Source organism: Aulonocara sp. 'chitande type north' Nkhata Bay, linkage group LG3 (assembly GCF_057382095.1).
Source record: "Aulonocara sp. 'chitande type north' Nkhata Bay isolate Kocher_YH1m ecotype deep benthic linkage group LG3, A_spYH_male_GT1.1, whole genome shotgun sequence".
Taxonomy (NCBI): domain Eukaryota; kingdom Metazoa; phylum Chordata; class Actinopteri; order Cichliformes; family Cichlidae; genus Aulonocara; species Aulonocara sp. 'chitande type north' Nkhata Bay.
The window spans coordinates 20491098-20506498 of record NC_141346.1 but is presented as its reverse complement, the minus strand read 5'-3'; the positions used below and the strand labels follow the sequence as shown (position 1 = coordinate 20506498).

Sequence of the window (15401 nt, the reverse complement as noted above, 5' to 3'; positions counted from 1 at the left end):
CTGGAACGACGTCCTTTAGACAGATGGGACCAAAATGATGTTGTGTGGAGCAAATCAGCACGAACACCTCAGACCAACAGTCAGCGAGGTGGTGGGGAGGTGATGATTTGCGCACCTTGCAGTCACTTGGTCCGTCATGAATTCCTCTGTGTACCAAAGTATGCTCGAGTCTAACGTAAGGCCATCTGTGTGACAACTAAAGCTTGGCTGAAACTGAGACATGGAACAGGATGATGATCACATGCACAGCAGCAAATCTACAACAGATTCCCTGAATATTAAAAGAGTCAGTGCAGCAGCGGTCAGGTCAAAGTCCAGACCTTCAGAGAGCTGTGCACGAACCTCAGTGACCTGAAGCAGAGAAGACAAAGTCATAGAGAAAATAATCACTTTAGCTTATTGCTGCTAAAGGTGGTTCAACTAAGCTAAGATCAAACCCAGCCCTCAATTAAAAAAACTGATTAAAAACAGAAAACTGTGCAACAAACAACAAACAGCTGCTCTGATTTCTGCTGAAAACATCTCTGACATATTTCAGAAAAGTGCCCAAACTTTTCAGATACTTTTTCTTTGACCTTCAGCATCGCTCTAAGTGTAAGCATACAACAAAGTTAGGAGCACTGCTCAATTTAGTGTATACAGAAAAACATAAATGAAATATGTTATATGCTATCATAAATAAAAATAAATGAATGAATAGGTAATATTAGTATAACAACACCCTGAATGTGTAACTCTTTCTGATGGGAGGGTTTAGCTCAAGTCTCTGAGTATGCTGTTAGACCAAACAGACAAGCTTCATTTTTTAGTTTAACTTTTACTTCCACACATTCAGAGCATTCCCCGGGAGCATCTGGTGGCTTTCAGAGGAACTGCGGCTTCGGGCATTTTTAGCACCCTCTGTTCTGTATATTCATATTTAATCAGCTCGGGTTCTGGTGCTGCTTACGTTTGTGAGTGTTTGGATCCCGGGTGACTAAAATAAGCCCGATCACATCGGCGTGAGAGCGTTCAGGCGACAGGGCTGCAAAAAACAGTCAGCTGACGATGCAGAGAGAAGAGAGAAGGAAGCTATATCAAGAAAGATGATGGAAGAGGGAGTGTGTGTGGGCGAAGTAAGAGAGGCTGTTGCCATGGCACTCTGCCACCTCCTGTTCCCTCCACCTGTTACAAATAACACACTGCGATGGAGACATTAATGTGGCGTCAGAAGCGCTGCGGCCTTCAGTTTCTGTCATCTGCAGCCACTGACTCACACTCTGTACAGTATGTGGCTGCTTTAGATTTTCCAGATTCTCCTACATCGCAGAGGCATCTCATTGGCCCCAGACTCATCCTGCAGCAGGACAGCAAGCCCTAGCATCCAGCCACAGTCACAAAGAACCAAATTCAACTGCGAGAGGAATGAGATTTGTGCTCTTTCAGGTTCTCAAGAGCACAAATCTTAACATCATGGCGTCTAAAATCAACCGAGCCCTGCATGACGAGTCCACCACCAACTTCAAAATGTGGGGCACAAGTGTGTTTTGTACCTTACTCTGTAAGAAGGTGGTTATTTAATAAAAAGTCCTTATTTTGTTCTGAATTTACATTTAGAGCCTAAAACTTTCCATACTCCTGTAGCGAAGGACTATAAGGAAAAACTAAAGGAGTCCAAGCACTGATCCAAAAACCATTTGCTGACTCTGGATGGCATTACCTTCACCTCCAATACACTGTGAAAAATCTTGGAGTCGGTTTTGACCAGGATATGTCCATCAGTGCACATATTAAACAAATACGTAGGACTTCTTTCTTCTATTTGTGCAAAATTTCTAAAATTAGAAATATCCTGTCTCAGAGTGTCTACTGTAATTCATTATTATCAGGATGTCCTAAAAACTCACTGAAAAGCCTTCAGTTAATCCAAAATGCTGCAGCAAGAGTCCTGACAGGGACTAGAAAGAGAGAGCATATTTCTCCTGCTTTGGCTTGCCTTCATTGGCTTCCTGTTAAATCCAGAATTGAATTCAAAATCCTGCTCCTCACATACAAGGTCTTAAATAATCAGGCCCCATCTTATCTTAATGACCTTGTAGTACCATATCACCCTATTAGAGCACTTCGCTCTCGCTCTGCAGGCCTACTTGTTGTTCCTAGAGTATTTAAAAGTAGAATGGGAGGGAGAGCCTTCAGTTTTCAGGGCCCTCTTCTGTGGAACCAGCTTCCAGTTTGGATTCGGGAGACAGACACTATCTCTACTTTTAAGATTAGCTTAAAACTTTCCTTTTTGCTAAAGCATATAGTTAGGGCTGGACCAGGTGACCCTGAATCCTCCCTTAGTTATGCTGCAATAGACATAGGCTGCCGGGGGATTCCCATGATGCATTGAGTGTTTCCTTTCCAGTCACCTTTCTCACTCACTATGTGTTAATAGACATCTCTGCATTGAATCATACCTGTTATTAATCTCTGTCTCTCTTTCACAGAATGTCCTTGTGTTGTCTTCCTCCCTCCAGCCCCAGCCGGTCATGACAGATGGCCACCTGGGTGGTACAGGAAGTTTCTTGCTGTTAAAAGGGTGTTTTTCCTTCCCACTGTCACCCAGTGCTTGCTCATAAACAGTGTTGGGAAGGTTACTTTTAAAATGTATTCCACTACAGATTACAGAATACATGCCCCAAAATGTATTTTGTAATGTATTCCTATAAGTTGCTCACTGAGAGTAGGCTAACGTATTTTTGAATATCATGAATGTACTATTGCTGTGTGATTTATTACTGTTACTGAAGGTTACTCCCCATACCAATACCAATTTAAATCTTAACATAAAATGAGTAACAGTAGGGTGGACGAAAGGCTGCACTTTTTGCAGTCATCTCGTATAGAAAACCATTTCTGTATCAGTAATATGTTTTCTTTTTGTCTGTTAATAATCATGTGGAACTGCACATGATTATTTGCAGCTAGCAGGTTGTTAATGCTATCCATCAAGTCTAAAAACAGCATGTTAATACATGGAGATCCTGAAGGCTGCTCCAAAAATGATCAGCTTATACTTTAAATATTTGTTCAGTTCTCTTCCAAACCAGCTGTCTATTGTAAGTTTTGAGTGCTTAAAGTGTTCTAACATCCCATGTTTGTTTTTATTCAGGTACAAATTTGCACTGCTTTTATTAAGAGATGAAGCTTGTGTTTCTGTCATGTAGTGATTGTGGTTAACTGTATGAAGCTTATTAGATATTATGAAACCAATGATATTTTTAAATTATCTTTTTTTTTAAAAAGAAACCTACTACATCATCTGTAATTTTTTTATGTCATGTGTAATTTCCATTGCAAATATTAATCACAGTTAAATTACGAGTCAGTCTAACCTCAGCTAACGCCAGCTAATAATGGCAGATACTGAAGTTTCGCCCATCCCATTCATCTTATGAAGTGGTGTCGGAATTTCCAAGTAAGAAAAGCATTCCTGCCCGTGTACCGCTGGCTCTGAGTCCATTGTGTAACTGAGGCCACCAACATTAACAGAATACTTACATTAGAGCCTCTTATTATGTCTTTTGTTTGCGTTTTGGGCAATCAGAATCCAAATCAGAGAAACTGCATTAATCCCAGATGGAAATTGAGTAAAAAAATAAATAAATAAAAATGATTCAAACCCCAGCCAGCAGCCCTTAACCATGTGTCATATGAGTGCATGATCAGCCAACTGAGCTAAAGTGGACCCAACTCTGTTTAATCACCAAAATTGGAGAAGCGATAGAGAGGGGATAGCCTAACATATGAAACAGGAAATGACTGCAAAAGGTGGTATTCTAAATAAAGCATTGTTTGATTGTTGGTGTTTTCTCTGTATTATTACACAATCTTTACTGTACAATACAAAACACCTTGAAGTGACTGTTGTTGTGATTTGGTGCTATATAAATAAAACTGAATTGAAATTGAATATGTGCCTTTTTGACTCTCTGAAATGTTCATGGAGTTAACCTGAGGTCCAGTAATAAGTGCTACACGGGTCTTTATATAAGAACAGAAACAGACTTTTCCCGTATCACTGTACCACAGAGTTACTCAAACAAGAGTCAAATTAAAAAGAGACCACAATGAAGCCAAAAACAAAGCTCAAAACTAGTTTTTAAAACAAGTTAATTTGTCAAACACAACATAACAAATATAATTAAGCAACAACAGACAGCATAATACAAACTCACATAAGTATACACAAACACACACACCATCTCATTTTGTGTCATTATAATAAATATAAATATATAATAAATATGATGTAAAATGGTAGTTTAGAGTGAGTCTCAGTCCATGGTTAAAGGCGTTTTATTTTGAAACCCTTCAGCTTTAGAGCAGCAGTTGTAAATGTTTGCTGAGCCTCCTGTGGACATTTGGGTATCTGTGCTGCTGCTGAACAAACAGACAACGAATGATAGACTAATAACAGTAACAGCTCGTTAACACATTAATAAGTGCTTTGAAACGCTCACAAATCCACTGGTGTGCATCTGGCATGTGGTCCATTGATTTACAGCTATCCAGGAGATAAATTCGAATATCACCTTGAAGTTTCATCCTGTGGTGAAACAGAACAAACTGACTTGGATGAAACCCACTGACGAGGTCGTATTCTCCTTTAAGGTTGCTATGGGAACCAGATATGCAGCTTGATAACATCAAGGTTGTCGAACCAACATAAACACCCGCCAGCGAGCGCACACACACATTCACGGTCATACGTAAGTAACAAAAACAACTCCCGCATACACACACAGCGACCTCTCCAAGGTTTTTTTGTGCGTGTAAGAGGTTAAAGCCGGGGCTCTCCAGCGTCTCCCTGCACTCTCCTCCACCTCACCGCAGACATGCTCACCTGTCTCCTCTCATTCCTGTCTCCTTCGCTCTCTCCCTCTGTCCTTATCACCCTTTTTACTGTCGTAGTGGTCGTCCTGTTCTTGACCACATGCCGGCTCGTTCCTGTAACCGAACCCTCGGCTCGGGGCTCCATCCCCTGCCTGCCACGGCTCCCCTTCCTGGGCAGTCTCCCCTGGCTTGGAGGAGGCCTCCCACCTCATCTCCTCTTCACGCAGATGTCCCACAGGTGAGATCGGCATGTTAATTTTCTGGTCGTGAGTTTGGTCACGAGTTTTGTCAGGAGGAATCAGTCATGTTTACAAGACAGCAATCAGTCACAGATATGGAAGGACTGGTTCATTTTTAGGGACACTTTGGCAGGACCTTTTAACGTGTAGTCATGTTTGAGAAGACTAGTTAATGTTAGTCGGCAAATATTCCTTCAGTTGGGGGACAAAATAAGTGGAAAACCTAGTGCATGTTTAGGAAGACAAACTATACAAATATGTATATCTTTGGGGGACTACTACTACTACTTATCATGGAATGAGTAGTTGATGTTTGAGAGGAATACTTAATATTAACTTTAGTAGCAGGGCTGGACTGGGACAAAAAATCGGCCCAGACATTTTGACTGGAGACCGGCCCACCAGGTATTATAGGAAAAACCACAAATCCTCTGAATGAAAACAAACGCCGTTGTCACAGTGATGTACACTGTCTTGTTGGTATATATGTATCAATCTAATAAACTTAAACCTACACCATCCTCCCTATTCTGGTATTCTAAACAGTACCTGAAAGTAGACTGCTTGGTCGAGTTAACCTCCTGAACTATCTACAACACATGGTGAAAACCTGAAATTAAGACGGAGAAGACTAGAGGTGAGACATGATCATTACTGATTACTGATGACAGATTTAGATATATTTCCATAAACCATTCATTTACCACATCAATAAACAGCATGGCAGGGCAAAATATTTTTTCTAACATGGCAACCTTTAAAAAGTGAAAGGAGACAGAAAGACAGGTGAGAAAGAATAAAGCTTAAGTGACTTTTTGATGGCATTTTACACAAAGTATTGGTGCAGTATCTAGAAAATGTGGGAAAATACTGGCATCATGTACAGTACTTAGCTACTCAAAAAATTACTATGTACAATAATGGATTTCTATATTTTACATCAGATGAAAAGGTTTGTTGTAAGATTCAGATAATTATTTATTCAAAGTTTTTTGATGACATAACAAAGAAAAGTATTTCTTTGTGCCCCCCTCTCCCTGTTAATGCCCTACATGCCCACCTGGCAACACTTTGCTAGATCCACCCCTGCAAAGTTACCAGCTGTCAGCTACCTAAAAAAGGATCCTGGTGTTATTTGTCTCTCAGAAACAGTTCATAACTTCCCTTCAACTCATTCATGTCACCTAAAAGGTAAACCTGTTTCTTCATCACAGCTCTGATGATTCAGTAAGGACATCTCCTGGTTTCATCTTCATGTTTCCCTCTCACCAGATAACCAAACCGACATCATGACCAACAGCTTTACAGCTGTGGCTCCAGCAAACATCAGCTGATACTAGAAATTAATATTAAATAAATTCTAACAACAGCTGATCAAGCTTAAACGTGCTGCTGTTGTTTAGCGCGACATCCGCTGGTTTCCTCTTTCTGGCGCAAAGTGGGCGATAAACAAACAAGAGAGAAAAGCCGATCAGCTGATCATTGATCAGTTTTATGATTGAAGTAGAAACAGGAGAGGGAGGGGGGAGAGAATGAGAGAGGAAGAGGCAGCTGTGCAGCAAAGACACAGAATAACTCCAACTTTGTGTCCGTGACAAACTGTTCCTTTTCACCTCAATACCAAACGCACAATATTTTCTCTGAATACAAGGCGACTCTGTTTTTTACGGGACAGTTGGAAACTCTAATAACTAACCTTATAAATAAAATAAGATAAAACAAGTTCAACATCAATAAAATCATAGCACCCGCCCAGCTGTATAGAAACTCCGTCATGCTAGCTACTCGAGTTATTGTAACTGACTGTAAAAAGTCAGCATAACGAAAATAAACTACACTTAAACTTTATATCTGACCCAGATAGACTGCAGGTCATAACTTCTTACCTGAAGTTCAGTTCACCACCTCAGGTCTCTGCTCCTCCTGCCTTTCCGTCATCCACCTGCCAGCGTGTTGCACCTGCTGGCCTCCACCACTTGCTAATGTTACTGAATCTGTGGAAGCTCCGCAATAGCCACCACCAAACAGTCATTTTTACACATCTCCCTTCATCTGGCCAATCCACCACCTCAAGTTCAAGTTCAAGTTCAAATTTTATTCGCCACATGCAGGTTGCCCAGACCCGCCTCGTGTTCCCAGGAGGCAACAAGCATCGAAGGCATTGGAAGGAGGGGGGGATATGTGAGTGCTTATCAGTGTAAGTGTATGTGTGAGCGTGTCCATAGTTCAGCTGAGACAGTGTCCTTCACCCTATCAGGCTAAGTAAACAGTCTACCAGCCAACCCAGGTGGCCTTGCATGGGATGGGAAGAATAGTCATCACACAGTCGTTATCAGGGAGTTTTTGTTCGGCTCCAGCCTTGGGCCCGTGCAGCTGGCACCGTGGTGTCCGCATGTTGAATATTGTTGATTTTTCTTTTATGCAAGCAGCTCAGGAGAATTTCAAAGTTGTTCTTTAACACTCCGACACTGGTCTCTCAATTTCCCGTTGGAGAACCGCGAGCCTCCCCATGATGGTATCAAACTTCTGTTCCGTGGTGTTGTCATTCTTGTGATTCTGAGACCCCACAACATGCAGTGAGCCGTTCTGTGATGTGATCCAACTTTCACTCAAGGGTCTCATTTTGAGCAGGCCTCTCTTTGATGTATCCCAATATACGCTCAATGGTGTTATTTTGAGTCTTCACGGCAGCTGTAAGCGTCTCCAAGATGTTAACCATGCTGCGTTCGTTGTGAGAGGCCGGGGGGGGGGGTTGAACAGTCGGTTCCGCTGTCTTAATTCTCCGATAAGCCAGGGCCAAGCAAACTCCGATCAGCAAGAACCCTGTTATCATGGTTCCGCATAGGTAGATATCTTCAGCGTCCTCGATCGACAGTCCCGCCAGGCACATGATCCTCCAGTTCTGCCACCCGTCCATCGTGTATCCGGCAGGGAAAGTCCCTCCAGGGCACTCGGGCTCTCCCGAGCCCAGACTTCTCATTGAGAAAAGGGTGTCAATAGCATTCAGAGACCAGTTGATCAAATCCATAATTCTCTTTTAGGTTTTAGAAACAGACAGTGAGAGACGGTTCAAGGGAAAGTAATGCACACGAGACAAGACAAGGACACAAGAGGCTAAGCAGGGAAGATAAGGGGAAGGAGGAGAGGAGAAAAAGTGAGACTGCCTTCACCGAGAGCCAAACGAGAAACACCTTTCAGTGTTTATACCATTACGGGAAAAAAAAAAACCATCGGCCCATAAAAACGAAAAATGCCCAGTATGCCCGATGGCCAGTCCAGCTATGTTTAGTAGGTAAATGTATATATATATATATATATCTACATATATATATATATATATATATATATATATATATATATATATATATATATATATATATATATATATATATATATGTAGATATATATATATATATGTAGATATATATATATATATATGTATATATAAATCCATAAATCCATAAATCCATTATGGAAGTACTGGTTAATGTTTGGGGGGACTAGTTAAAGGATAGGAGGACAGGTTAATGTTTGTAAGTATGCATTCATTATTGGAGATCTAGATAATGTTGAGGAGGACAAGTAAATGTTAGTGATGTAAATATTAAATGTTAAATAAATATAGTAAATATTTATGAGTGGGGGAGGATGAGTTAGTGTGTATAAGGACAATTTACTGATTACTATGACTAGTTAGTGTATCTCAATTCACTGTGGTCACGTTTTTATGCATCAGTGTCCGCACTGTTCCATTTCAGGTATGGGCCTCTGTTTGGGCTCTACCTCGGTCCTCACTACACTGTGGTCATAAACAGCCATCAACATGCCAGAGAGGTTCTGATGCAGAAAGGCAAGGACTTTGCTGGACGGCCGAGCATGGTGAGACATGCAGATGTAAAGACAGAGAAAATACCCACATGATATTCTGTTCCAACAATTGCCCAGATTCTTCAATTTAATTATGTTTTTGCAGCTTGAAGGGCATAAAGAGGGTATATGGAGGTTCATGATCTAAATTTAATTTTAACTGGACTGGTTAGTTTCTAAAGTGGGAAATGATTTTAGGCTCTTTAGTGTTTGATTTTCTGGATTTTTTCTGGAATACTTTGGGTTTTAGGCTGTTGGTTAGACCCTTTGGTACTTAATGACACTCATGTCTTATGTGATCTGTGATAATTGAGAAATAATTTTATTCAGTTTGATAAAATTTCATTTCAACAACTGCTCCCTAAAAGAGCTTTACATTATAGGGTAATGACTCTAAAGAGCCCCCAACAATCATATCGTTATCCACCAAGCGCTTGGCGAAGGAAGGAAAAACTCCCTTTTTGTAACCTGTATATATATTGATAATGACCAGAATTCTTCAATTCTTCACTATAGCTTTAGTGTACTGCTCTCCTTGTGTGTGCAGGTACACAATTCACGCAGCCAGCCAAACTCCATTTGAAAGAATACGTGAGTCAGCATATAGCGTCCAAGCTCCAGGTGCTTTATTTTACATTGCACCGCCATACACCATTGAATCTGAGGGAAACTAAAACATAAGAAGAAATAATACAATAGTAAGGTGATTAACACAATGATATATTACAAATGCCATTATCTACTCTATAGCAAGTCAAGGCTAGCAACAAAAGACAAAGACATATTCATGTAATAGGTCATCCTATGTATACATGACATGTGGTTAGCTTAGCAAATTTAGCAAATGTTACTAAAATATGGCTCTATACTGTTAAGTCAACAAGTACTTACAGACGCTGCTTTCGAAGGCATAAACAAGAAAGAGGATTGCAGTGGATAACTACAGGAACCCTTCAGCACATGTGAACCTGCTTACCCTAACTAACATGGTCATCTTCTTGTTCTGGGTCAAAGTGCATGTCACATTAACAACAATTTACAAGGCCCAGTAGGGGGCAATAAACTCAAGGCAGAACATCCAGTTTATGGAACATTTTACCTAAATCAAAAAACTATATAACTCATATTTCATTTTACAAAAATTATTTTATTTTTTTTTACAAAGTTTATTTGAGGTTAACGCTTATCCATAATTATAAACCCTTCACCTTTACTGTACTTCCCACCCTTAATTAAACACATGTGAAGTCTTTCATTAAGATGCCCCTAGCTTAGTGAGAACCTCAGTAATGTAACTGTTACGTAATGTGGATTTTCCTATGTATATTTCATGCCTGTAAACCATTTCACAGCTACTCTGATGTGAAAAACACAACAGAAGAAAAACCCACTGCATTTTTAGAAAACCCTTCACAGAAATAATACTGTTGGTTTTCGTCCTTGGTGTCAGGTCAATGTCATTTCCTGTCTCTGTGCTGCTCTCAGCAGTGTCCTTGTCTGAATATTTTTCTTCCATTTTATTTTGAAGTACTGTTTTGAAACTGTTCTTACATTCATCCTTGTTTTTCCCTGCAGGTCACCACCAACCTGCTGACCAGAGGAGGCAAAGACATCGCATTTTCAGACTACACCCCTCTCTGGAAGCATCACCGTCGCCTCGTCCACAACTCCTTCACTCTGTTCGGAGAAGGAACAACTCGATTGCAAGACATCGGTACTTGGCTCCATCCTGCCACTTGATTTTAATTCACCCATCTGTTTCGTAAAAAAAAAACAAAACAAAACCCCACACTTCTAATATTTTAACAGGTTTAGCTGAAGTACACTGCTGTTTGACAGGCAAAGTAAAAAATATTCATCAAAATCAGCATCAAGCTAACGTAAACCTAAATAGCCTTCAGGTTGGCATGGGAATTCAGAAGAAATGTTTAATATAAGGCAAAAAGGAAATGCTTTTTCAAATGTGCCAGTTTATGTTGATTGTTTGATGGATATAAACAGCATGTAACTCCATAGACTATAAATAGTTCATTCAGAATATGAAGAAACAGACTTTTAGTTTTTTTTAAATGTCTCTGTATTGTACTGAAGCGATACCTACTGATGCTGGCAAAGGGTCAGGCAGTACTTTTATGTACAACCACTTCCTACCACAAGACAGTGCAGCGACTCTCTGTAACCCTGATTTATGGTACCTTCAGAAAAACCTTTAATTTCAAAAGTGTTTTGTTGAAATTCTGATTGTGCCATTTTCTGATCTTTTTTCTTTTTCTTTACATTTTTTATCATTTCTTTCTTCAGTTCTGTCTGAGGTGGACAGTCTGTGTGTTGAGCTGTTGTCCAGCGAAAAGCAGGGGTTTGATCCATCCTCTGCAGTAACCAGAGCCGTCACGAATATTATTTGCACACTAGTGTTCAGTGCCACCTATCGACACGGCGATGCTGAGCTGCAGGAGGTGATTCAATACAACAATGGGATTGTGGAAACAATTGCCAGGGGAGGACTGGTTGACATCTACCCCTGGCTGAAGGTATAACTCTATACTTGGTACTGAGGTGCTCTGTATACAATCTTATATCCTATATCTGTTTGAAAAAAAAGAAGAAGAAAATTGCCCTTTTTGAAAAAGTCAAACTCAAACTCACTCAAACTTTATTTAAAGATGTCAACTGACAAATTAACAAATACATGTAAATATTTAACTTTAGAGAACACATTTCTTCTCACTGTGTTGCTAAAATGATCAGCTAAAACTTTCTCAAGGACTTATTGTCACCATTTGGTGACAGCTGGAGCTGTATGATTCAACTTAACCTTTACATAGAAACAAACAAAAATAAAACATGAGGACTTACTGATAAGTTGTAAAAATATGATACAAGGCCCAAATATTTGGCAGTTAAAAAAAGATCCAAAACCATCCAGTGATGGCATTTATAGTAACACAAGCAAAACATTGCTTCTTTCCTTGTCTGAATAAACTGTAAGAGTCTAACTCTATCCCGCAGGTATTCCCCAACAAGTCTCTCAGTAAATTGAAGAAGTGTATCACTATCAGAGACCAACTACTGACCCGCAAACTGCAGGAACACAAGGTAATAAACAAACTTACACTACTTTAATATAAGCAAACAGAATGGATTTTTATCATAGAAACACATCACGTAGCATCAGGAGTCACTCAAGGCTCAAAACTTGAAGATGGGTCTCTCCAGTAGGCAACGTCAGGATTTTGTCTTGGGGAAATAAGGAACACACAGCATAACAGTGTGGCATTGTGGGTATATTAAACCCTTAAAGATGAGATAAAGGTTTCAATTTATAATGTATGAAGCACGTGTTGTTGCCTGTGTTTCAAAATATATTTACATATCTTCAAACAATTCTAGAAAATTGTCTTTGATCTTGCCTGATTTTTTGTTTTGTTTTACCTGATCTGTTTTCAGTTATCAAGAAGTGACGGAGAACCACGTGACCTCCTGGATGCCTTGTTAAAGGGCCAGACTGGTGGGCAGGGTCAAAAATCTTCGGAGCCAAAAGACGACGAGTTAACTGACGACCATGTCCTGATGACAGCGGCCGAGACTTTTGGAGCTGGAGTGGAGACAACATCCACCACACTACTGTGGATTCTGGCCTACCTGTTGCATCACCCTGAGGTAGAAACATAATGTCGGTCAAAGAAATGTAAAAGAAAAGGCATTATGAGGACTTTCTGTTTATCAGCCCAACAAGAAAAACATGAAGACGTTTGGGCAGAAAACTGGCGGCATATAAGACACTTCATCTTGTGCCCTCCATCATGCTCGATGCCTTTTCTGTAGTCTTTAATTATGAATGGTCAATTTGGTCTGCCAATATGCTTCACCCACTCTAGGTCCAGGAGCGCGTGCAGAAGGAGCTGGATGAGCATGTTGGCAGTGAGCGGACTGTGACCATATCAGACCGTGGTCAGCTGCCGTACCTGAACAGTGTCATTAACGAGGGCATGAGGATCCGGCCAGTGAGTCCCGTGCTGATCCCACACACCGCTATGACCAACAGCAGGTAGACCAGTTTAAATCTGTATTGCAGCCATTGCTGATTTGTTTAGTACATTAAGTTTCTTGTTATGATGAAAATGTGAACAAGGAAACATTAGCTTATTTTCTCCATCCATTGTCTTCTGCTGAACTGAAGCACTGTTAGCTAAAAAAAGATTACAACAGAAATGCATTATAAGGTAATCTGATTGTTTTGTATAATAAGAAAACCTTAAATAACTGGGGATCTCTGGTAGCATTGGAGGCCACATTGTCAGCAAGGGGACACGTGTTTTGGTCAACATGTGGTCGATTCACCACGACCCCCATCACTGGGACAAACCTGATTTGTTCAAACCAGGTTAACAGATGCACATAAACACCAACAATGTAACTCCAGCTTTTTTTAAAAAAGAGCACCTGATCACACCACCTTCTCCTGTGTTGTCCCATCATTTCAGAACGTTTTCTTGACCACCGTGGTCAGCAGGTCACACCCTCCTCTTTCCTTCCATTTGGGGCGGGACCTCGAGTCTGCGTTGGCAAATCACTGGCTATCCTGGAGCTTTTCCTTTTCTTGTCCTCTCTGCTCCAGCGAATGAGCTTCAGGGTGCCACATGGTGCTCCTCTGCCCAACTTGCAGGGACGGTTGGGTGTGGTGTTGCAGCCATTGCCTTTTAAAGTTGTTGTTATTCCCAGGGCTGGATGGGAGGATGGAGGAAAATGACAGAGTGGAGGCAGACAGTCAGGCTGGGTGATGAGAAACAGAAACGTAAATTGCTCATTCCATGTCATTTCATCACGTGCCTCCTACTGCCCAAAATCCAAGCAAAAAAAAAAAAAGGAAGAAAACCAAATTCAGGTGAAAGATACACCTCTTAATAGCAACAGAGAGAGGAATACCAGTTTGTGGTGTCTCTGCTGTCATTAGTTTTCTCACAAAAAACAAAACAAAACAAAAACAGAGAAAAAAAATGTTTTTAAATGTTTTTGTTGCATTGTTTTTTGAGGATTCATGTTTGCAAGTCCTTTATCCAATATGAAATTTTACATAAAGATGTGCATCTTAACCTTGGGATTTTTTTCAGGCAAAGGGGAGATTTTATTAAAGCTTATGAACTGTGATGGAGCCATACCATAACCATAATGCACATATAGCTAAGAGAGTAAGCTAAGCACTTCCATAACCATTAAACTAACCCATTAAACCATTATTCTAGTCAAAATATTCTATATTGTTGTTGTTCTTTAGGAAGCTCTTTGTCGTAACATACTTCCATCATATTTGGATAAAACAAAAAACACAGTTATTTTGTTAAATAAACATTGGGTAGATCTGACCAATAAACGTGTTACTAATTAGTATAAAATTATTATGAAGTATACCATATAAAGTATTAGTATAAAACTAGCAACTATCACCTGCCACTATTGCCGTTTTTAGGGGGTTTTCCTACCTGTGCAGTTTGGTCAGTTCAAGTCAAACTCTGGTTGAGAGGTGTCACACTTTGCGCTTGGTAACAGGAATGTCCTGTGGATTTTTTCCCCACATTTTGGCTCACATGATAACAGTGTTTTAATGACCCACAGGAATGCCTAAAAAAAAGTATGACCAAGAGGGGTTAAATACTCTGGGCTGTCAGTTATTTTAGAACAATCCTCCTGGATGCAAGGCAAAACAACTTCACATAGTCCAGTTGACTTCATTTTAACCACTCAAGGTGTGTTCAGTTGTGAATATGGGCATCACACTTAGACGTGGGCCAATATGAGTGGACAGAGACCCTTTAGTGGTTTTGGTCGGGTTTCAAACAAACTCCAAAGCAGTTTTTTATAGAACCATCCGACTCAAGTACTAGGTCTATGCTGCAGTTTTGAGTTAGACGGCCCGTAGCCAGCCATGGTCTGCAATCTGGTGTGCAGCAGAGCACTACAGACACAGACTACAGTTCATCCTGAAATATCATCTAATATAATGAGTTTGTAAACTACAGGTATGAAAATGCCCTGAGAAGATTGACAAGAAATTGTTTGACTTGGTAGTTTTATGCTGAATTCCCTTCCTGACACGACAAGCAAACTTATGTCCCCGGCTGGAATCAAAGTTTACCACCACACTATGAAACCAGGTACTGATTTCTTCTTTAAATAACAGACAAAAAATGTACAAGAACACTGTAAATCCTTAGAAATGTTAGTGTAATGGTGGAACCTTCCCTACAGCTTCAAGCTGCTAATACCTTCAAATTTTCACTACTTTTTTTAAACTTTAGTATTAACGACTATGTGATAATTTTATTACTTGTTCAATTATCATCTGTAATTGTTACAAAATACAGTCTGTCATTATTATTATTTCAAATGAATAAATGATGACTAATCTTCAGTGTGGTTGTAGCACTTCTTCATTTTCTG

General features: G+C 40.1%; 1 protein-coding gene across 2 annotated transcripts; it reads left to right on the top strand.

The window, feature by feature from the left end:
- The first annotated feature begins 4771 nt into the window (after window positions 1-4771).
- On the top strand, window positions 4772-15372 carry cyp17a2 (cytochrome P450, family 17, subfamily A, polypeptide 2). Of its 2 annotated transcripts, XM_086272457.1 has the most exons (9): window positions 4772-5095; window positions 8855-8975; window positions 10539-10677; window positions 11265-11494; window positions 11973-12059; window positions 12411-12623; window positions 12842-13011; window positions 13244-13347; window positions 13448-15372. In XM_086272457.1, the coding sequence occupies exons 1-9, from the start codon at window positions 4860-4862 to the stop codon at window positions 13711-13713; spliced, it is 1566 nt and encodes a 521-aa protein (XP_086128583.1). In that variant the 5' UTR covers window positions 4772-4859; the 3' UTR covers window positions 13714-15372. The 2 variants fall into 2 exon arrangements, with proteins under 2 accessions (XP_086128583.1, XP_086128591.1); XM_086272465.1 differs by lacking the exon at window positions 8855-8975 and having other exon boundaries at window positions 4817-5095.
- The last annotated feature ends 29 nt before the right edge of the window (window positions 15373-15401 follow it).

Coding starts and splice junctions, on each gene's coding strand:
- cyp17a2 (XM_086272457.1), top strand. CDS start 4,860: ATGCTCACCTGTCTCCTCTCATTCCTGTCTCCTTCGCTCTCTCCCTCT. Junction 8,976..10,538: donor TTGCTGGACGGCCGAGCATG/GTGAGACATGCA, acceptor TTTTCCCTGCAG/GTCACCACCAACCTGCTGAC. Junction 12,060..12,410: donor GCAAACTGCAGGAACACAAG/GTAATAAACAAA, acceptor ATCTGTTTTCAG/TTATCAAGAAGTGACGGAGA.